Raw genomic sequence first — 25,903 nt, forward strand, 5'->3', positions numbered from 1 at the left:
TTGCTGGGCGTAACCAAAACGACTTTCAGATTACGAAAATTACTAAATTACGGTATAACAACTCAGATCAGTCTAGAATTTTTTTTATTATACAGTTATCGCCGGAGAGTAACGACGCGGCTCTCACGAGAATGAAATACATCTTTAACCAGCCAGCCAGATGAGAGTGGCTAAAGAAAAAAGAAGTATTTCAATGTATGCGATGTCACAGAATAGGACACGCAAGTAAGAATTGCTCACTTGATTTCAGATGTGTTAAGTGTGGTGGAAACCACGGTTCAATAAAGGAGGAAATATATGTCCAGTAACAAAAGATAACCTAACGAAACTTAATTGCATTAACTATGGTGGTTCTGACCACCCCGCCTCTTATGGAGGATGCCCATACCTGGTTATGGCGCAAGATGTTAGGCGCCAAACCAGAGAGCTCGTCAAAATAATTAGAAAAGTGAAGTTCAGGAGACTTGTGGACCCTCAGTTGTCCTATGCTAAGGCTACTTCTGGACAGCAGAGAAACTTTCCACCGTTACCGGATCAGAGACGCCATATGCTGCGTGTAGATAATATATTCGCTTCTCAGAATGTTCATAGCAAGGTATCAAAAATATTCAACAACAGCACAATATCAGGAAATATTCCGAGTTTTATTAATTTTATCAACAACGTACAAGCAGACAGTACTATGAAAGAGTTACTGAACAATTTCAAAAACTCGATCATGGAAATACTAAAAAACCAATTAGATACAATAAATAGTCAAATTTCAGATAATACTAGGAAAATTAAATTCCTATTATCCCGATACGATCATTAATCTGGCCGATAACATTCATATTCAAGCAAACCTACCGTAGCAGTCATCACACTGTAAGATTATTATTTCCATGTGCGCTATTAGTGTTATTTTACTAGATGCCAATGAACAAAGATACGATTTATATGACTTTGTCATTAAAAATAATATTAATATTGCCTAACTCTCAAAAACTAAATTAAACTCTAAGCATAAACTGAGTTTTAACAATTTCTCTCCAGATAGACTATGCGTGAGATACTGGTGGCTGATAAATGATGCCAAACATATTGATGAGATAAGACGTAAAGCTAGAACAAAGAGACAAAAGATCCATCAACAAGAACAGCAGGAGCGGATGTAATATTCTAATAGATAATAAGACTTATTATAGTATTAACTATATATATATATATATATATATAGTTTCTATCTTTGTGGGGTTCAGGAAAGAAAAATGAATTATATGTATAATAATATTGTAGTTTAGAGAGAGAAATATAATATAGTTTATTTAATTATTATGTCGAGCGGTATTTACAATAGTTTATAAAAAGTGGCGTGGTTGCAAAAATACAGAGTACAAAAGAATTACATATATAAGACCGACTGACTTACTGACTGACTGACTGACAAACTGACTGATTTGCAGAATGACTAATATAACAGATAAAACACAGACGGATATAACAGACTGATTATCAAAGACTAAGGACAAATACAGACAGATATATAAAGACAGCGGATATACAGACAGCAGCGTTCTTACTTTCTTTCACATATTTATATTTAAAATAAGCTACACCTCTTTGGAGAAAAAGGGAAATTATGAATCTTATTGATAAATAGTAGAAGGATCCACCCCCATAGTCCACTGATGGGTACAGTTTATGTTTTTGGTAAAGATCGTAGTGGAAGTTATGCATAAAGAAACTTTGTCTAGAATAAAAGAATATCATTTCTCTTTATGGTATTGCATGTGTTTACATAGGAATCCGAGACTACTCGAAAGGTCCGACACTGCACAAAAGGTTTTCGTCGCACCAAAGTGTCTCGATAATTCTTAAGTTTGTTTGGGATTTTATGGCCCTCCCAGAATATTCCTCTTAATCTCTGAGTGGAGTTTTTCTTTTACTAAGATCATAGCATATTCAAAATAAAATATAAAGGAAAGAACTGAATACTATTTTTATCGTCTACATCTTATTGAGTCAGCCTTAGACACAGTGATACTTCGTTTTTATTTGTAAATATTGTAAATATATTCTTTCTACCCTCCACTCCCTTTCCTCCTTTCCTTAATTTACCCCACCTTATTGACTTAGAGGCGTATCAAAGATATAATGGTTATTTTTACTTTCCTTCTTTTATTTTTTTACCATTATTAAACTGTGATATTACAACTGAGTGCAATCGTAGTGCTTAATATTAAAAACAATTAGTAACTGTAAATGTAAAGGTATTTTGGAGAGAAGCTTCATAAAAAGAAGACCACTAAAAATTTATATTTTTATATATATTGTATTAAATGTTTAAGTTGTTGTAAGGTCGTTTATCACTTATGTATGTATGCAGAAAATATTCAAAAATAAATAAACTTTTTCAAACAAACAAACAAAGCTCGATAGCAACACGTATCTAATAACAGATGAATAGAAGTTCGTTAGTTATTGTCATTACAATGTTTGTTAATAAGTTTTTTTTATAACAATAAGTACTATAATTACTATTATTGAAAATTTTAGACTAATTTTTATTTGTAGATGTTAATACTAGAATTATGGCTTTTTAGTTTCAATAATTTCATAACTTATTACGTATACAATTTGTTTTTTGAGAGTTGGCCCTTTTTTATTTTTATTTTATGGAATTATTAAAATTCTGCATAATATGAATCAATTTGTCATTTATCTGATTTTTTTTTTTATATATATGTTAGTACTAATATATCTATATGTGTGTTATGTATATGTTTCTTCGCCTACGCTTCTACATATATTATATTTATGCATCAATTATAATAGCGAATTCAATTTGTACTTCATCGTTGAGATATCAATTACAAATGCAAATACCGACGATTTGTATTCAATGAGAGAAGTGTTGCCGCGGGAGATGCAATTTTCAAACGGAAACGTCATTTTGTTATGATGTCATGCCGTAGTTCGAACACGCCATGCAAATTATTTCGGCAGGGAACCCTTACATGCATACAATAAATATGTGCGTAAACGTGCATGACTGTTAAGTATACATAGTGTATATGTGTTTAAACATAAAACAATTTCACTATATATTCTCTTAACGTTTATATCGCAAAATTAAAGACTATCGGTAATTATTTAAATATTTTCTTAGCAATATCTACTTTTGTTTTTGTACAGAATTTTTTCGTATGTCTGTCGGTAAGGTAGGAATCGCGTATACTGACTTTTAATAATATTTTTCTTCTATTTTTATAATTTATTTTTTTTATTGTTTTATGTTTAATCGATCCTTAAAGAAATTTTTATTAAATTATCAAAATCGATTAGGTATATATATATTTAGTCGCCAGAGTGGCGGACGAGTGGCTTTTTTGTACGATTTTGTTTAACCCAGGAAAGAAGCGTGCGAAATATCCGAGTCGACGTAAAGCAAGCTCGTTTTACCGACCATTAGAGAAATGTGTATATATATAGGATACATATACTCCTGTATATACACCCTTCTTCGGACGTGGATTAATGACGTGCTTAACAATAAAACAACCCGCGATAAAACAACGGGACGCTTGTTTGCGTTCCGTCGAGAGCAAGTTTAATGGAAACTCTTCCTTCCTGAGGGATGCTGCAAGTTTTTCCTTTTTAGCTTTTCTTTTTTTCTTCTCCCCCCCCCCCTCCCTGAGACAAATTGTCTCCACAGGTATCCCTACATCTTAACCTTGATATGTTGCAGATGCTTTATAATAAAAAGACAATTTTCATCGCATTTTTTGTTAAAAGCAAAACATTTTTCTTATTGTTTGTCAAGCTCATTTTATTTATTAACACAAAATTATCTTTAAAAAAGTCTTGGTAAGAGGTAATCAATTTTTAAAATAATCTACAAATAAGTTTGAACTTATTCTATTGATAAGAATAAGAATTCTTTTCGGTATATTAGAAACATTCGAGGTTAACACAAAAATGATGAAAGTCGATAATACGAATGATCGAATATATCAATATATTGTAAATTAATTGAATGTTTATTATTGAACGTTGAAAACATGAATGCTATTACGATGATAATTTTTTCTTATTAGCATAATATCAAACTAATTATTAAATCAAGATTTTCTAAGATATGAAATCGTTATTACTTTTTACGGATAAGGAAAATTTGACATGTCAGATAGAAATGAAGAAGACAAATGAAAATTCCGATCTTTACCAAGCAAAAATGTATGTAAAGAAAGAGATAAAAAAAGAAAAGAGAAAAAGAGTGGTAGAGTGAGAGTATCCGAGCATAAGTTTAACCAAAGTTAGCTCGTAAGGACTTTGTTTTTGCTTGGGTATGCGAGACAAACGACGTGGTAATTAGTCTCTTGATGGGGGTTGCCACGAAAAACGTGGATGTCAAAGAGAATTAGAAAAGAGAATGAACATTGTGGAGAAAAGAAAAAAAAAGAGACTTTTCTCGAGAACAAAAAATGAGTCATTTATGAAATTTTTCAAACAAACGGTAAAAACAAAAAAAAATTTACGTTTGCAAAATACCGTCTTTGTGGAATTTCAAGCGAAAGAATCGAATCTATCCATAAAAATGAATAATATGTTTTAATGGATATAATACTGGAACGGAATGTGAGAAAAATTGGTAAGAAGTAAATTAAACCAATAAAGGAAAAAAAAGAAAAGTAAAGATTTTTATTTGATGAAGGAAAATTTTTCGAATGAAAGTTCGAAGAAAATAATAATAATAATCTTAGTGTAAAAGAAAAGGAAAAAGAGAAAACCCATATTTATTTATTAGAAAAATCGTTATGGAAGTTTGAACAAAAGAAATCAAATATATCGATAAAAGATAATAATTTATTTGAGATAGATAAAATGTTAGAAAAGAATGAAAAGAGAAAATTGCGAATTTTTTGTCTTTATCTATAATATTGATTTTGTTCGCATGAAATTGTAGAAAATTCTTTCGAAATTGTATATATATATAATAACTTATATTCTTACCTGTAAAAGTATGAACAACCTCTGACGCTATTGTGAGAGAAGTGCTCCGCATTCTTCTCGTTGCCAAAGTCTTCTAATGGATCTGACCATAACAGATCGCACATTGGACCGAACGCTGGTGGTTCTTTGAACCTGTCCAACTGTAACAATAAATTCATGGAATTGGTTAAATCAGAGAAAAGTAAACATTGTTAGCTAGTTCATTAATCTTTCTCTTTCTTCTTTGTAATAATTTTATGTCTTTTAATTGTGAATAATAATTAGAATTAATATATTTTTTAAATTCTATAATAATTTAATACAAAAAAAAGAAATAAAATAAATATAATATCTGTCGTTAAAATGATTATATTATTACTACAGTTTTATTAAACGTTTGCTTCAATAATTATGACGGTACAATAATTCACGAAATGTTGATAATTTATTTTACGATTTATCATGTTATACAAATAACCATATTATCTATTATATTGCGCATATATATTAAATAGTTAATTAAAACAAAAAAAGGCATAGTACCTATGTCTATAATATGCGAAGAAGATGGATTAAAATGAATGATATGCCTATGATGGATCGGAACATCAGAAGATGCTAATATTATCTTTGTGAATAGTAATGGTTATGGTAGTAGAATGACGATGTGCGTAGTGACAATATAATCGTTTGATTTGTGGCTTTTATAATTAACGTTATATGCTTCAACGATTTGACTAGAGTAGATTTATAAATGTGTCATTATTACTTTGAGAGGATTATCAAACCACAAATCCGGTTTTCAATGGTAGTCACTGTGAATAGGTAGGGGTCCATTCGAATAATCCTAGTCGATCCCTTGCGAAAACACAAACTCCATTTCAATACTTTTCATTTCAAAATGAAAAAAAAAAAAAATGAAAGAATAAAAGTAGAAAACGTGTGTTATTATGAATCAATTATTATGATCCTTCTTACTGTATCAATTTTATTTTCGATATTTTAATAACGCTAAAAATCATATTTATCTATTATTTTACTAAAAAATTAATTTGTTCATTAAAGTTATATTCTCTTGAATATTATATTGAATTTATAATTCAATATTTCAGCAACAATGAGAATTAAATTATTTCTAGGAATAAAATGAGTTTATTATATTTATTATAATTTATATTATTTATATATAAAATAATGACACTTTAAATATCAATATTTTAGCTAATAATGAAAATGATATCTTTCTTGTATAAAAATTCATTTATTTATTACAGTTCTATTCAGTGGAATATAACAATTGAAATATTAATATTTAAATACCAATGGAAATTCCATTATTTTTGTATAAAAATTTATTATTTATCACATTTATATTCGCGAATATAAAATGACAATTTGTTTGTTAGTTAGCGTACGAAAACTATGCTTCTTGGTTAAATATATATATATATATATAGTTATTTAATGTTTTACATTTTGGCAGCTATGGAAAATTTTATCACTCTGGTGAGAATACAATATTTATCGAAGTTATACTTTCGAATTTAGAACGAGAAAGAGAGAGAGAGAGAGAGAGAGAGAGAGAGAGAGAGAGAGAGACAAACCAGACTATGATACTTTTCGTTTGAAAACTGTTTTCTTGAAAGAGTTTTATCAAAGAAATATTACAACAAAGAAACATTCATTATAAATAGCAAGATTGAAGTCTAAGGAAAACGGAGAACCTAATTATTTACTTATATTACTAAAGAGAGAGAAAGAGAGAAAGAGAGAAAGAGAGAAAGAAAAAGAGAAAGAGAAAGAGAAAGAGATACATTCGAGTTGAATTTTGGTTCATAAAGCATTCACGAAATTCATCCCAGATTTATTCTACGAGAATGTCGAGAATAGGAAAAGTTGACGAAATCGAAGGTCCGAGCAAAGTTTGATAGAGAAAATGGAAGAATCGTGCTTTCATACGCGCATACGAACTTTTTGTCCAGAAATACAAAATCCAAAGAATTTTTGAAAGAGAAAAACAATAGTACACATCATAAAATTCTAACGGATGATTTTAAATATCAATTATCCTTCGTCGTAGCTTTCGCAGAAGTTTCGTAGAAAAAAAGAAACAAAGTCATTTAATTTTTATATCGCTCTAAGGATTTTTGACCAACTCAGAAAATTTTGAACTTGTAGATATTAAATAAAATAATTTTAATGTTAAATAATAAGATAATAAATATAATATCAATAATATAAATAAAATAATATATATATATAACAATAAATATATATATTAGGGTGGGTCAAAAAAATCAATTTTTTTTTTTACAAGTACCACGGAAAAATGGGTTGCTAGCCACCTTAAAGAAATTCTCACCAAATATGAGCTCTTAATTTTAATAGGAAGATCCTCCGCATCGCAGTTTTTTATTTTTTTCTCAGTCCAATAGAATAAAATTCATACCTCATCATTAATTAATTGTACAGAAAAATGTTCTCGAAGAATTTTGTAGGAAATTTAATGTTCTACAAAAAAGGTATCTTATATTTTTTCTGTAAACCTCACCATTTGTATGATATTGAAGATTTAAATTTGATGATTTTTAGACAAATTTCATTTTTGTTTATGAATTTTATAACTCGACAATAAATGACTATTATGAGATGCGCAATACAAATTTTTGTAGATAATTAACTGCTCTATAAAAATGGTGTTTTATGTTTTGGCGATTAAATTAAGCGTTCAAAAGATATTCATCATCAAACTTTCATGTTTACTGATATCTCTCTCTGAATATCTTTTGAACGCTTGTTTCCCTTTTCCCTTTCCTCTCTATCTACCACCTCTTTACACCCTCTTCCTCTTTTCCCAACACCTCCTACTCTTCTTCAACCCCTTTCGCGTTTGTTGCCAGATATCGTAGTGAGTGGGAAAAGATAAAAAAAAAGGAGAAAATTATTGGACGTACGCGTCTGACCACCGATTACATCCGGTCATGAAAAATTGGCATGGGAGACGTTGATTGGCTTCCTTTCTCGTAAAATCGAAAAATCTCAAGCATCAACGATGATGACGCAACGTTGCTAAATTTGTTATCGATGTTCTAACTTTCGATTACAAACCAAAGGGCAAACAAAAAAATTTGGTAGCACAACGTTGGTGTCATGCGGAAATTATTGGTCAGGCGCCGGTGGCACCACGTTTGTGTTATAAGAAATAGGATTTTTATTATTTTACGCAATACAGATTTTGTGATCTGAGAATCACTACTTAACTGCTTAATCACTATTCAGTTTTAAAATATATATATATATATATATATATATATATATTAAAATAAATATAATTAATATAATTTTGTTCTTGTATTTTTTCAAATGAATAATCGAAAAAAATGGTTTTTATTATATAAAAAAGATGCCAATGCAAAAATATTGACTTGTTATTGTTTATTAAAAAATACAAAAGGGAATACAGATCTTTTTGAATATTTCGTCATTTTCGCAAGAAGTATATTGTTCTCGTAAATAGTTTTAGAATTACACTTCTTCGAGTACTTTTTTATCGGACATCTCAAATGTGTTCTTAACGATCTTTCTCTTTCTCCTTCCCTCTCTCTCTCTCTCTCTCTCTATTTTTCTTGTTATGTCTTTCTTGTAGACAAGAAGATAATTGGAAAATGCTAGAAACCAAAGATCCGGCAATACGTTTTCACCTACTAACTCTTCCTTCGTTTTCTAGAAAGTTTAACTTTTCCTTCTTTTACTTCTCTTCTCATCTAGTTTTAAGTACATATAATTCGTGAATGTGTATGCGCATGTATGTGTGATTCGTAGAAATGTAAGAATACTTTTTCAAATTAAATTAAATTTCATTTTCTAGACCTCAGCACAAAGAACTATTTTAACAGACATGTGAAAATGTTAATAAATTATCTCTCAAAAGTTAAAAATAAATTATATATAAAAAATTATTACTTCGTTTTTTCTCATAAATAAAGTTTTTTACTCGTTTTATACGTTTTATCAATATTGCAAGAGAAAGAGAGAGATAATCTTTTTACAATCTCAAAATAGTTTAAAAAATTATACAAATATTTGTTATGTGCATGTGATCGTGGGCGTGTGTGCCAGTTTATGACTCATTGTACTAAAATTGATAATTATCGATGCTCAAGTAGAAAAAAGATAACATTTTTAAATGGAATATTACCCACATGCATTCAGTTATTTCCTTTAATAATATATTAATTAGTCTCACGAGTATCAATTATGAAACATGTATTTTTTCTTTTTTCAAATAAACTAAAACATTATTCCACGTAAATAATTATTATTAAATATTGTTTTATATAAATACATACATACATATATTCATATTAGAATTTCTATCAAAATAATCAATCAAATAGATATTTATTTTTTATCGAGAATTGGATGAATTTAACGAGATTAGTGAGATTAGTTTGGGTCGTGGTCATGGTGCTTCTACATGAGGCAAACGCATCATGTCAATTGTTAACGATCTAACAATCTAACGCTTTAACAAGGGCAGGTTTGAACGTCTGACGGGTTATAACAATGCTGGACATACCTAACGTGTTTACAACGCTTACTATACATGTTCTCTCTCTCTCTCTCTGCTTCTTTGTGTGTGAACGTTTGTGTGTTAGCGAGTGAGTGGGCTTCTAACGTTCTATAATTATCTTCTCTGCTGTTTGCACGAATTCAAAAGCCGAAAACGTTCTCTTTCCCTCTCTCTCTTTTTCAATCTAACTATCTATTTATCTATCTATCTATCTATCTATCTAACTAACTATCTATCTATCTATCTATGTATCCAGCTATGTATCTACCTATTTATTTATCTATTTCTCTCCCTCTAATTTCTCTTTCAACAGAGGGATCTTCAAAGACGAGAAAATCTGAACAAAACAGAAAAAGGAAAGTGCATCGGTAAGCTTTACCTTCAAACTTCTGCTTTGTACCTACCTACCTACCTATCTACTTATCTGCCACGATTATGGATACCTACTTGCTCTAAATCATTTGGGAAATCCTTTTGTCTTTCTATTCATAAAGAACCAAATCTATCAGAATTTTCCTTCTGCGTATCATACAAATTTCTGAAAGATTAATTATGCATTCGAGCAAAATTTACTCGTAATATTTATAATTATTCAAATCGATCGATAATAAAATAACAGTCGAGATAATAATTATTATACTTATAGAATATTTTAAATTAGTTTTAATATCATTTTTTCTTTTTTGGATACTTGTACATTTTCGATTTACTTATGTTAGTTTTTCGCGTAAGTAAAATCATTTCCTGAACTATTGTATCATCAATTACAACAAGACAGCACCCTGTCGTATATACGATTGCTTTCACTTTTTCCCCCTTTTGTTCTCTCGATAAAATTTCCATGTCTCTTTAGCTGCACAAACAAGGAACGAAAGAATGAAGCGATTGCAGAAAGAATTGTTGCTTACGACAGGAGAAATCTAGAAATCGAGAAATCGAGAAAGAGGGAAAGAAAGAAAAGAAGGAAATGGTGGTACACGTTTTATAGCAAATCGATAGAAATAGCACTTTTTGAAAAGCTTTACCCAATAACTTTTATACTGAGTCGATCAAGAATTTATGACAAAGAGAGAAAGAGAAAGAGAGAAGAGAGAGTGTGGAAGGGAAAGAAGGGGTAGGGGGGAGAGTTAAAAAAAAGGTAAGGGTAGCACGTTTTCATGGACCCGTTGGAAAAGCCTCATCCACCAATAAGTTTTTCAAATAAAACTGGAAATATCGGTCTATCAAGGGAACACCATAAAATAACTTATGTGGGTCAACATACTTAGTTGCTCTATGACAACAGGATATAGGAAATAATGACGAAAAAACCTTATGCTTTTTCTCTTCTTAATTCTTTTTATTATTATTATTATTATTATTATTATTATTATTATTATTATTATTATTTTTATTATTATTTTTATTATTATTATTATTATTTTTTTTATTATTATTATTATTATTTGGCTGATTTAATCATTATTGTGACGATATTTATGAAAAATAATGCGTATAAGAATTTATATCAAAATTTCGAATATTCCTTTAAATAATGAAATAATATTTCATTGTTTATATACAATTTTTAACACATACGAGAAGTTTTTTTTCAAATTTTGTATCACATGTTGAATGGAATCAACAAATTTGATTCGTGATTATATCAGAAAAATAATATTCATGACGATTTTAACTATACGTCAAAAATTTATGCAAAATAATAATATAAATAAATTTATATGAAATACATATTAGATTACATACAAGAATTTGTAAATATAAAAATTACAATGCAAAATTATTATGCAAATGATGATGATTATTATTATTTTTATAAATCAAAATAATATCTAAGGATCGTAACACGTTCATTTGTTCGAATTAACACAGAAAGGAAATACAATTAAGAATCGAAATAAAAGCTATTGCTTAATCAGTACATTGGACAGCAAGACAAAAAGAGAAAAAAAGAAAAAAAAAGGACATACAAATAGATAAAAAGAAGAAGAGAGAGAGAGAGAGAGAGAGAGAGAGAGAGAGAGAGAGAGAGAGAGAGAGAGAATGAGAATGCAAAAGGGGAGTTAGATTTTGTATGAAGGGAATGTAATTTAAAACTATGTCTAACAGCTCATCTGCTTAATGGCAACATTTCCCTTATCTTTCTAACATTCTCTCAATCTCACACAGATTACAATAAAAAATTAAAAAAAAATAATCTTACATTTTCCAATCTTCTTTCAAAAGAATATTCTAAGCAGACTCTCATTCCGAGATTAGCGATTTCTCTCGTGATAAGAAAAAGAAACCTCGAATAAGGATTTTAAGAAATATGGAAGTAATTAGAAGAAAGCATATGCATGGAAAGTATGTGTACGTGTATGTGTACGTGTATGTGTACGTGTGCGTGTACGTGTAAATGTAAAAGAAGAAATGAGAATATCACTACTGCGATTAAACTGTTATGGTATTTTTTAAATCCCAATTATTGGTAAAACGTAGGAGAATATTTAGAAAAGTATTCATGAACTTATTTAACCACTTTAAATTGTTAAATATTTATCGTGTAATCAAAAGTAAGACATTAGGAAAATATTTATCGATTATCTATCCTCAATTTTGCAAAACGTCGTTTATTTATGATAAATGTTTACTTTCTTAAATATTTGCAAAATAAAACAAAAATTAATGCAAAATTGTAAAAGAATGATAAAAAGTAATAAAAAAATAAATAAATAATAAAATATATATTGTTGATCGATAATGGAGATAAATAGTGTATGAGTATAATTAAGAATAAAGTAAACGAGAGCAAGAGCATAAAACGTATCCGTCATTAAAATTCCGCTCCGTAAGTTCTAACGATCAAGTGCACACTGCACACGTACGATATAATATAAGTGGGACTAATGCTTCAACGTAGCCAGTTAGAATTTATTTTACTTGATATCATTTGCGAATATCTAATCGTGGTCATTATTTCTTAACGGCCACTTCAACTATATCAGATAAATAATGAGAAATATATTTATATTTGATAATAATTGTATATTAAAATAATATTAAATAATAAATAATAATATTAATAATAATAATAATAATAATAATAATAATAATAATATTATTATTATTATTATTTTTTTTTTATTTTATTATTTCTCTCCGATTTCTCGGGCATATCAGCATGTCAGACAGGACTCTTGCCAGGTCTGACAGCTTTAATCTCCTGAATTTAGGAAGGCTCTGGTTATGTTGCATGTTTTTAATATAACCGCTTTTTGTATTTCTTGATGTATATTTGGGTTTAGTTGTAATTGTGTGAGATGTGGTTTAAAATTATTCGGTGTAATGCCTGTTGCTGATATGATGAAAGGGATGATGTGCACCTTTTTTTGTTTCCATATTCTGTATATTTCTTGTGCAAGTGGTATGTATTTTTCTATTTTTTCTCTGTATTTCTGTGTGATGTTGATGTCGTTTGGTACTGAGATGTCTATTAGATATATTGTCTTGTCTTCTTTGTTTGTAAATGTGATGTCAGGTCTGTTGTATTTTACTGTTTTGTCTGTGTGTAATGTTGTGTCCTAGTATAGTTTGTACTTTTCGCTATCTATTATTGTTGTTGGTGTGTATTTGTAGTATAGTGTTGTAGTTTTCTCCACTTTGTATTTGTTCACTATTGCTTTATGTATGATTTTTGCTGCCGTGTTGTGTCTTTCCGTGTATTCGGTGTTTGCTAGTATTTTACAACCCCCTGTTATGTGTTCTATCGTTTCGGCTACTAATTTACATTTCCGGCATTTATCATCTTGTATGTTTATATCTTTTATTATGTATTTGAGGTAGTTTTTTGTTGAGACTACCTGATCTTGGATTGCGATTAGGAATCCTTCGGTTTCTGGAAAGAGGTTTCCTTTTTTTAGCCACTCGTATGTGTCGTTTTTGTTTATATTTTCGTCTGTAGTGGTGTAGTAGTGTTTTCCGTGTAATTGTTTTGTGGCACATGCGTTTATTTTGCTTTGTGTATGGTCTATGTCGTTATAGTTATCTATGTCTGTATTGCTTGTCGATAGGTTTAGTGGTGTGTAATTTTTGTCGGCTTTCGTTACTGCTTCATGTAGTTGTGTTTCTTTTGTGTAGAAGTTTTTGCGGAGTTTTTTTATTTGTCTATTGTGTAACGCTTTTATGTCCGTTATACCCCTTCCACCTTCTTCTCTACTTATTGTTAATCTCTCTACACATGATTTCGGGTGTAGTTTAGTGACTTTGTCAGGTGTGTTCTCGTTATTCTATTGGTGTCATCTAAGTTATTATTATTATTATTATTATTATTATTATTATTATTATTATTATTTATTATTATTATTATTATTATTATTATTATTATTATTTATTATTATTATTATTATTATTATTATTATTATTATTAATTATTCTTGACCTTTTTCAAAATTGCGTCTTTTAATAATTTTGTTACTACAAAACCTTTTTTGTTTCATTTTATTTACAATAAAGTATTATATTTACTCGGAATATATGCAAAATCAAATACTTTATTAATACATAACATGAAGTTGTACAATAACCAGGTGCAACCGGAAAATAGTAAATGACGAATGGAGATAAGCCACTTTCAAAATAAACTTTTCATCATTCTGTTGATCGGCAAATTTTCGTGTTACAATATCTTCATGATTTGAAATATATTTGTAACAAATTGCTTCAGAATGAAAAGATCATTTAAAAATGTAACTATTACTGTAGCTAACTCGATTTCCTTGAAAAATGGAGATTGGCCACTTTCAAAATAAACGGCCCATATATATATATATAGCATCCCACGTCAAATCAACCATTTTGGACCTCGACCCTTCTCGATTTTGCTGAAACTTTTTTATCATTTTCAGCTTCATTAAACACCTCTTTGAGAATCTTTTCCAATTTTTTTACCTAACTCAAAAAAAGTTGTGAATTTTTCAAAAAAATGGCTTTTTTTTTGTTCAAATAGTCGTAACTTTGTTAAAAATTGATTTATCGGGGCTTTTTTTTACATTTTTTTTTTAAATGTACTTTTTGGAAAAAACCTAAAAATTTTCAAATTTTGGTATTTTTTATTTTATTTTTTATTTTTTCCTTTATATATATATATATATATATATATAAATGATTTTTATCTTATTACAAGCATTGACTTAAACGATAAAGAAATTTTCTCTTATTTTCTGCTAACTTCTTTTTTATTTTTATTTTTTAATTAAGCAACAACGCGTAAAAGTACATCATCATCAACAACACGATACAACACAATACAACAATAACAACAACAATACATCAGTGCACGATTTTATTAGAAATATCAATTAATGAGTAAGCGATTTAATTAGCCGCTAAAGTGCTCGCCGCAAATGCTCAATTTGCCAATTGCAATATTCCTGCATCGAACAATGAGAGATCGCACAAATTCATACATCTCCTAAAGTCGAAATTCATCGATAAAGAGCAATTCCAATCGACGCGTATACGAATGCACATGTGCATACATGTATGTGTATGCATGTAGCTGTGTTTTGATTTTCATGTAATGCGATTTTCTATGAGTTATTAACGAAACAATCTCAGATATATATATTTCGATATATAACGAAGAATAAATGATGACTAAATGATTTGCAGCATATTATCTTTATACTTAATAAATTTTTGTCATTCATAATTACTTAATGTATGAAAATGTATTCATTTAATAAGTTTAATTACTTTTAATATTTTTTACAAAGGTATTTAATTACACAAGTATCATTATCATTTTATATTCTCGCGTACAAATTAATATATTGCAGTGAAAAATGTGTTCAAACATTTAATATATATTTTATATCAAAATAAATAATATTTCTTAAGAAAATTTAACATTTTGTAGCTTACTTAAAAATAAAATATATTAGATTAGCCCTATTTTTACTAATGAAATAATATTAGGACCTTGAATAAGTTCTCGCTGTTTCATCAAAGATGGCAATAGCAGTACTTCGTGCTTGAAATTTCGAATGGTAACGCACTTGCAAGGAAGTACTGTATCTAACCTGAAATTTCAGTGTATGATAGTTCACTTTAGTGTAAACAAAGTAATTTTGTATTAGTTTTGAAAATGTCTACTTTTGTGGCAACTAAAGTGTATTTGCGGGGAATTTTATTGCACTACTTTATTCAAAAGAAATCGGTAGCTGAAGCACATAGAATTCTTGTTGAGACTTATGGTGACAATGCTCTGTCAGATACGACATGCAGAGACTGGTTTCGACGCTGCAAAAATAATGATTTTGAATTTGAGGATAAAGAACGTTCTGGCGCACCAAAAAAATTTCAAGACAGAGAATTGGAGGAATTATTCGATGAAGACCGATCTCAGACGCTAGCAGAACTTGGAAAAACATTACAAGTGGATAAGTCAACTGTTTCAAAACGTTTAAAAATGTTAGGAATGATCCAGAAGCAAGGACATTGGGTGCCATATGAATTGAAGCCAAGAGACATCGTACGGCGTTTTGTCACGTGTGAACTACTGCTTCAACGGCAAAAAAGAAAAGGTTTTTTGCACCGTATCGTGAATGGCGATGGCTATGCATCAACATCGTCCGCAAAACCAAATATCCATGGTTCGAAGCTTCTGCTCTGTATTTGGTGGGATCAGCAGGATGTAATTTATTATGAGCTGCTCAGACCGAATGAGACAATCACGGGGGATGGCTATCGACTTCAATTGATGCGTTTGAGTCGAGCCCTAAAAGAAAAACGGCCGCTATACGAAAAGAGACACGACAAAGTGATTTTATTACATGACAACACCCGGCCTCATGTTGCAAAACCAGTGAAAACCTGCCTGGAAACGCTTCGATGGGAAGTTCTACCCCACCCGCCGTATTCACCTGACATAGCCCCTTCCGATTTTCACCTATTCCGTTCGATGGCACATGGCTTAGCTGACCAGCGTTTTCATTCTTACGAAGAAGCTAAAAAATGGGTCGATTCTTGGATAGCCTCAAAAGACATGTTGTTTTTCCAACGCGGAATTCATATACTGCCAGAAAGATAGGAGAAAGTGGTCTCTAGTGATGGGCAATACTTTCAATAAAACGTTTTTGTTCCTTATATTTTAAACAAAGTTTTTATTTAAAAAAAACAGCGAGAACTTATTCAGGATCCTAATACTAATTTCCACATTATTTATAGGCCAATCTAACAAATAAATAAACAAGAAAGATAGATAGATAGATAGATCGAGAGAAAGAGAGTATAAGAGAAACAATAAGTAAATAATTAGAACGTAACTTTCAATATATTTCCTCTCTCCATCACTCTTTTCATTTCGAGCACTCAATAATTATTAATCAATTATTATATGAAAAAATAATTAATTTATTCATTTAATAACGAATTCATTCCACATATTTCATGTATATGAACTCACATGCCTGTATTGAATTAATATTTAAAGGAAAAACAACGAAATCAAGAGAAAGAAATATATTATAATTATTAAAAATTATAAATAGTAGGTATAAAAGAAAAAAAGAAAAAATAAATGAAAAGAATGAAAAAGAATAAGAAATGAAAAATAACAGCAATAGTAACTACAGAGAAAAGAGAAGAACGGCGTGAATTCTCTCGTATATTATAATAATAATACATATCCAAGAGGTCTTATTTATCCACGATGATCTTTAACGATATAAGGGCGATGATATAGAGATATGAGATATGAACAGGGTTGATGGGTCGAAGGGGTTGAGGAATTAAGGGAGGTGAGAAGGGTGCAAGGACGTTGTTACTGTTTCCTGACCCTTTCTCAACGTTGCCATTTGGTATTCATATCGTTTAACCACACTTGCAGAAGCCGTTCTTATGTGGTAGAACTATGTGGAATAATACATGACACAAGTAAATGGGGGTGGGGTGAAATGAAGGGAGGAGGGATAGAAGTTTTAGGGAAGAAAGTGGGGGATACCTAGAAGTATGCCAATGAAACCAACCTCTCATAAATATTGCATACTTCATGACATCCCTCAGGTCTCCTTCTTTCTACCGTAAAAGAAACTTTACCTTTTGAATTTCTTCGTAAAAACCATACGTTTGAAGATTTATATCTTCATCTTTTTTTCTCCCTTTCTATACAATATACACATATATACATATTTATAAAAATAAATATATATATAAATTCATTTTTGAAGTGAAAACTTCTTTTAAATTGCGATGATTGATGAGAATGTGTTTCTTTTACAACAACTTTTGGGGAAAAGATTTCGTTAGAATCGTAGTGATTCAAAACTCGATGATATTAAAAAAATACGACCAAAATTGTTCCGTTCTTTGTTAAGCATCTAAAGCAGTGGTTCCCAAATTTTCTTAAAATTTTGCTATTTTACTTATGTATACACACATGGCCTTTTTTTCCTTTTTTTAATGCACACCCGGCATACATAGTTCTGGTTTCAACCTGCGATCGTGCGATCGTGTCAATCGCCCCCTGGACTACTTCATCCCTCACTTTGGGGACCACTGATTTAAAGGAATTAGTTGCAACAAAAACAATACCTAGTTGTGTTAACCTATGATAAAGATATCTCAAATTCGCAGAAAAACTATCATATACCAGAGTTTCACGAAAGGATATATTATATTCATTTCAGTTAGGACAAGGTATCTTTCCGTCCACAAATATTCTACGATTTTTGTTTTTATCTATAGCTATCGTATTCGGCATTCCATCTTGATTGCTAGAATTTGGAAAGTGGTAGTTTTTGTCAACTACACACACCGCAAGATCATACCGGTGCTCTTTGTTATATATGGTAACAATATTATAATAAATAAAGCCTATATTTATCTTACTCCTGATACTGTGCATTCGTCTCTTTCTCTCGAAGCTTGGTTTTTAGAAGGTTTCATTTCTATCATGTGTGATCTCCACACATTATATTTTTTAGGAATAAATTTTTTTTTTCTTTGTTTCTACAATATGTTATACTATTTTTATTGGAAATATAATTGAAAGTATGTATGTGTGTGATGTATTTTTTTTATAGAATGTGTCATATTTCTGCTATTTAAAAATGTTTCCATTTTATTAAAAAGTTAGTATTAAATTATTTATTATGCAAATATTATAATTAAAAATTATGAATTACATAGAATATAATAATTATATTGCTTGCAATATTTTACAAAGAAAATGATTAGAAGATACCTCCGAGAGAAAGAATTAGGCAACACTGGAGAATTAGAAGCATTATTATATTATAGCAACATTAGAAGTAGCTGATAAATTCATTTTTTTTTAAGTACAATAATTATTATTTGTTCTTCTTATAAATGTTGAATGTTTTACACTTATGGTAAAGCGACCAAGTCGATTCACTCGAAAAATATTATCTCCACGTACAGTGACGCCCCAGGAATCAACTGCGCGGCTACTGCAATTATAAATAGGAGGATAATTACCGTTGTTTGGGATTTGGGATTCATACTGGTATCATGGATCTTCGCGTTAGTTTCACTTTCGAACTATGTAATCATATTCACAATTGTGCTACCGTGTTTATCGAATAATCTTAAATGAGAGAAAAAAACATTTTCTTATAAAAATTAAATTAAATTATATTATAATTCTTAAAAAAAAAAAAGAAAAAATACATATTGTGAGAACGAGCTCCTGTATTTCTAAATTTTGTCCATTCTAAGTGGTAGCCGTAGATAGCCATGTGGTCTATATCCTTAGCCTATGAAAATTTAACAGGCCTAGACCAAAACCCACGATCCAGTCCAGTCAGTTTTGGGTTATTTGCTGTTTATGGCTAAAAGACCGTATATGTTACTCGGGGAATAGCGCAATTCGCAGTGTTCGTTATTCTCCCTTAACAGATTGTATGCCACGGGATTTTTACCGGGATTGTCCGTAGCGCTACGATGTGGAATACGCCGGTCACGGCCATATGGCCGGTGGCCCCATGGCGTCACAGCTAAGTTAAGTGCCGATCACCGGTGACCCCCGTGACACTCAACCTCTTAAACATAACAAAACTACGCAAAAATAAAAAAAATAAAAACATGGCAGCACTCAATTAAGTGTTACCCAATTTTTTCTTGCGTATTTGACAAGAAAATGCAATAAAAATTTATTTTTAATAGTTGTAGTTTTTGTATCGCAGAACTGAAAGTTACATCACTCACCAGCTTAAAAACCACCCCATTTAGTTAATAATTTACATAAAAAATACATTATTTATTTAGATTTGTTTTGTCTTCTTCAAAATAATTCCCTCCTACTGCATTGTACAACAAATATTTTAATATTTATGGACGAAATGACAGGAAACTTGTGTTCCTGTCATTTGTTAAATCCTTCAGATGTTGAATACAATCGTAATAACTTGAAAGAATTTCTACACGAAAAGTTTGTTAATTTTTTTAAACAAAAGTCACTTTACATTTTGATTATAGCATAAATATCTAATCGAATTATAACGAACGAACAAACGATCGATTATTTAGAAATAAATTAAACAATTGATTGTTAGTGTTTAAAAGAAAATAGGAAAAAGTTGTTACCGGTTTACTTTTAATGGACGGAGAGGGGAACGTTTAAGGTTCGTGCTGGATACTCCTTAATCGACTCTCGAGTAGTTTTTATTTTATTTTCTTAATTCATTTTCTGATATAATTAATAATCAGTACTTTTACGAATGTATTAATTATGTCATATAACGAGGATTTAGTTAACAATTATTTATAATCTGATGATATATTTGTTATTTATTTAATTATGACAATAAATAACAAAGTTAAAAAATAGACTATGATGTTATTATCATTAATTTATTTTCTATGAATACTATTTATATTATAAAATAAATACTGTAAAAAGAAATATCATCAATTTTATAAATTAATAGTTCGACTTCGTTGTTATAATTGTCGGTGCAATTATATTTTTAGGGTTAAAGAGAAATATTCGTTATATTTGATTCTCTTCGAGTGAAACATTCATTAATTACTATCAAATTGTTAATTAAAATTTAAGTTATTATTATTATCATTTTCTTATTAGACGCGAACACAAGTTTCGTCGAATGATATTAAATTTAAATTAGCAAATGGCAATATGATTAATCACTGTTTTAAGACATGATTTCTATTCTATAGGAATTAAAAAAAAAACAGTTTCATTATTTGTTTCTACGTAATTTAACTCTTCCATGTATTTTATGTATATATGTATACTCTCCTATGATTATTATTTTATATTCAATTAAATGCTTTTATATATACGAAAATATTAGTTATTCATTTGAAAATGTGTCTGCACGAATAATTAATACAATAAGTCAATAACGTTAAAACGTTATCGTAAGCTCAGCGTATTAACGATAATAATGATAATAAAACATAATGCATACAGTATAATGCATAAATAATTTTAAATTATCCGAGCATCAATAAATAAGTTAAATTTGTGAGAACGATCATGTGCATGCGATTATTAAAATTGTCATATTTTATGAACTTTTAAGTATTATGTATTTTATACGAGAATTTAGATGTGTGTGAAAAGTTTGAAGTCTTAACAATAAACATTATTTTATCGAAAATAGATGTGAGAATGACCGAAATTGTTTTTTAAACCTAACATAAAACAGTGTTTTTATGTTAGGTTTAAAATTTTTCAATCCACCCACGTATATTGTAAGAAATAAAAAGCCTAATTAAAAGCTTTTAGTGTCTTCAAAAGAAAGTAATCGAGTTTAACAAATTATTTAACAATTTTTGATCCATCTTGTTTTTATATATAAATAAATTATTTTTAATTTAATAAATAAATGTATTTTTATTATATATATTCTTATTGATAATTTAATTTAATTTTATTATATTTTTCTGTAAATAAATTAATAATAAATAAATATATATATATAGTGTTTGTACGTAAAGTTTCTTGAGTAGTTTTTTTTTGTTATATTTTCTCAAAAGTCTATAAATCTTTCTATAATATCAGTCGACCTATCTATAATATATCTCTTTCTCCTTTCTTTTTTCACTTTTCAACGAATAAGAAAGTCCAGCCTTATGGAAAAGTGACCGCGATGACGGAAATGGGTTAACCGTTCGCCCGTATAAGGCAAGAGCAATAGCTCGTTATCTGCTCGAATGGGCAAAAGTATCTTCGAGACGAGATATATCGTGGTCCAGACTCCATTTTAAAAGTTCGATCGAAAGTTTAATCTCACGTGTGTCCATTATTCATTTTATATAATATATCACATTTAAAAATATAATATAGTATGTGTATATTAATTTTGCGTGTGTTTTTTTACGTTTAATATTTTAACGAAGCGTTTGAAAATTAATTGATATTAACACCTATACTACGAAAACATTGAATAAAATCTGTTACGAAAGACGCCGTTGGACGTCATATTAATATGCAAAGTAATTGTCATTACCTTAGTTGTGAAGAATTTTATAATTTTATATGAAATAAATTTTAATCTCTGCATTAATGTTGTCAGCTATTTATATAATACATACATATTATATATGTTTTATTTTACATAAAATTGTTTTGTAAAATTTGAATAAAATTTTGTATTTTTGATAGCTGCTCATTTATAAAAGACATTTATAAGAAATAAGTATATACATTTTCCTCTCCTCTTATCAGTAGGAAACCAACATTATAGTCCCGTAGATAAGGTGTTAATTTAGCGAAGAATAAACAATTATTAAATTAAGTATTTGATTATTATTAAATAAGTTCGTAATAATGTTGGTTTTTTTTTTGTTAAATAAAATTTATAAGTGGTAAATATTAAAAATAAATATTGTATAAGATAAGAGTAAAAAATTAGATAATTAAAAAAAATATATATACAGGATGATTCACCAGCTCTTGCCATCTAAATAGCTTCGAAAGTATGATAATAGCAGAAAAGTTTCGATTCACTACAATATGACATTAGTATTTTTTTGCTAGGTTGAGTCATTTCCGGGATTCATTGGTCAACTTTATTTTTTTAAATACAATGTTACATTTTAATAATTATTTTCGGATAGCTCCTGACAAGGCGAATCCAATGATATGCAACATTAATATTTTGGAAGGTCAACGAAGGCCAAAACTGGTGAACAAGCCGGCCACAATACAAATGTTCCGACAACGAACGTAACAGATATTTTCCGAATAGTTTATATTGGTCATTGTTAGATTTTGTATTTAATGTTGAACATCATTGTTGTTCAATGTTTTTATTTAAATTTTGTGTTTAATGTAGAATCACCCTGTATATATCTTAATAATTTACAAAATAATATTTGACTTTAATATTTCAATGGACACCTTATTCTATATAATATTGTAATAATAGATAAAACTCTAATGACATAAAGATAAGATAACAATATAACGAAAAAAGTAATTAACGTAAGTAAAATGATAAAATATAAATATTAATAAGTCTTATTTAAAATGAAAGATAAATGAATAATGTGTGCACCTTAAAAACAAAGTTTGCAAAATCTTGAAAAGAAACCATCGTTGAGCCCCACATGGTAATCAATGTGTTAAGACTGTTATCTCGGTCTTTCGTGAGCTTCGATCACGTCACGCAGCACGTATGCACGTGTAGCCTTTTTGTGAAATAGAAAGAGTGAGAGAAATAGAGAGAGAAAGAGAAAGAGAGAAAGTGTACAAGGCGATCAAGTTAATAGCTTTGCGATAGCACGAACTTGGGGTCTATTTAAAGCACAGTTTCTGCATAGTACAAGCCTTCCATCGGTCGCATAAATCGCATGGTTCCTTCTGATAAAACGCACGCGTTCTCTAATAAAGCGTTCGACATACCCTCAATGTACAGATATTATTATATAGACACATCTACATAAGATTCCATATATGCATATGTATCATTAAAGACCGAAATTGGTTGCTTGGTGTATATTCGAAATATTAATGTATAAGAATAAACCCCAATATTCGTTCTTTCACCGACGTATTTGATATGTGTTGACATTTCAGCATATGAATTTTGATATTCTCCAATTTTGATCTTTCACAATAACACACACACACACACACATATATATATATATCTTATCTCTATAAAATTCCCCTGTCACAGTGTTTGTTATTCTTATTCTCCGAAACGACTTGACCGATTTATATAAAAATTTTTGTGTATATTCGGTAGGTATTAGAATAGTTTTTCGTATATTTTTTATACCCCTAAGTGATAAAAAGGATATTAAGAAAAAAGAGAAAAAAAAGACAAATGATATGTGCGTATATTCAGACAATGTAAAATTATATGATGTGAAGTAAGTGGTGATATTATGTTACCGCTCATGCGCAGTTGGTTCGATATTAAGAAAAAAGAGAAAAAGAAGACAAATGTTATGTGCGTAGATTCAAATCTACCTATATATTTATTAGCCACAGCAACGCGTGGCCGGGGCACCCCTAGTATATATATATATATATATATTAGGATGCTCCAGCCACGTTTTGCTGTGGCTTTGTTATAAGATGTATATTTAATATAATTCTAAACTATTTGGCAAATTATAATAACACAAAAAATAATATCACAATTAGAGATCACTTAAAGACCTAAATAAGCTTTAAATAATAAATTTTTTAATTAGCAATAAAAAATAAAAATAATTGCGATAAAAACTATCCTACGTGCTAAGATGAAAAAAAACATGTAAAATAAAAAAAATTTCATTGATATCGGTTCAGTAGTTTCGTAGTTTATTGGAAACCAACAATATGACATTGAATTTTTATATATAAAAATGTAGATTTCGTTTGTGCCTAATCGCAAATCTCCAAAAGTACCTTACCGATTGTTTTGAAATTTTGACATGCTATATTTTTATTACATTAATTTATTTATAAAATTATTAATTAATCTTTAAAAAATAATTGTATAATACAAGTAAGTCGGGCGCCATCTGTTGCCCATAGATTTCAGTAAATGCGCGGAACATTTGAACTTAACCTAACCTTTATCTATAGGATCAACGTCATATTTTGGCTCAGTCTGATTTTTTAATATTATGTTCAATTTTTATTTCCATTTAATTGAATATTTCTAATATTTAATTTTGTGTTACATTGTGTTGAAATTGAGTTTAATTATTTTGTGTCGTCTTATAAAGGGGGGAGGGGGCATGTTAGGTTATCTTCTACAGGAAAAATGTTTATACTAGGTTGTTCAATAAGTTTTTCGGTTCGATAAGAAAAACAATTTTATGGTTTGAAATACACTTTATTATTCAGTATAGTCTCCCTGAACATCAATACACTTGTTCCATCGAGATTCCAATTTATGAATTCCATCCCTGAAGTGAGAATCTGGAAGGGTTGCAAAATATGCTTCCACAGCTGTTCTGACCTCATCATTTGATGAAAAACGCTTTCCACGCATGATTTTTTTTAGGTCTGGAAACAGATGGAAGTCGTTAGGGGCCAAATCTGGTGAATACGGTGGATGCTCCAACAATTCAAACTTTAATTCATGGATTTTAGCTATTGTCAAAATGCTCTTGTGTCACGGTGCATTGTCCTGATGAAAAAGGATTTTTTCTTCTGCAAACCGGGTCTTTTTTCACGAATTTTTTCCTTCAGTTGGTCTAAAAGGTTACAATAATATTCAAGTTTTACCAGTTTGCAAGTAATCCACAAACAAAATTCCTCTCGCATCCCAAAAAACTGATGCTAACACCTTCTTGGCCGATTTCTGGACACGAACTCTTTTCGGAGCCGAAGAACCAGGTTCACACCACTCTTTAGCCTCTTCTTTTGATTCAGTGATAGTGATGAATCGACGCAAAAAATCCACTTTATTCTTTCGAAAACGCTCTAAATGTTGCTGAGAAAGTCGCATTCGAATGTGTTTTAGTTCCATTGTTAGCGAATGCGGCACCCATTGTGCACACATCTTTGGAAACCTAATATTTCAGTCAAAATATTGCTTACATTGCCCAATGAGATGCCTAGGGCTTCTACTAAATCTCTTTTAGTCACTCGACGATTTTCCAATACGATATCCTGTATTTTTTCTACGATTTCCGGTGTTGTTGCTGTTTTTGGACGTCCTTGACGTGAATCGTCTTCAAGGTTTGTACGACCACGTTTAAATTCAGCAACCCATCTTTCTACTGTACTAATTGAAGGCGAAGAATCCTTATACACTTTCAACATTCGTTCATAAATTTTCTTTGCTTTAAACCTTCAAAAAAAAAATTCAATTACTGCACGATACTTGATTTTTTCCATTGCAAAAAAATACTGTGACGCGTCGATACTAAATGGCTTGT

General features: G+C 29.6%; 1 protein-coding gene across 5 annotated transcripts in view; it reads right to left on the minus strand.

The window, feature by feature from the left end:
- Positions 1 to 25,903, minus strand: part of LOC107071716 (serine/threonine-protein phosphatase 2B catalytic subunit 3) — a 303,766-nt gene that overhangs the window by 123,432 nt on the left and 154,431 nt on the right. For all 5 annotated transcript variants that reach the window (XM_015330944.2, XM_015330943.2, XM_015330940.2 and 2 more), the window contains exon 6: positions 4,996 to 5,135. In XM_015330944.2, coding sequence (XP_015186430.1) covers positions 4,996 to 5,135 — 140 coding nt within the window. The remainder of the gene's footprint in view (positions 1 to 4,995; positions 5,136 to 25,903) is intronic.

The sequence above is a fragment of the Polistes dominula genome, unplaced genomic scaffold, assembly GCF_049000335.1.
Source record: "Polistes dominula isolate Pdom_NZ unplaced genomic scaffold, Pdom_raw_medaka contig_22, whole genome shotgun sequence".
NCBI classification, from domain to species: Eukaryota; Metazoa; Arthropoda; class Insecta; order Hymenoptera; family Vespidae; genus Polistes; species Polistes dominula.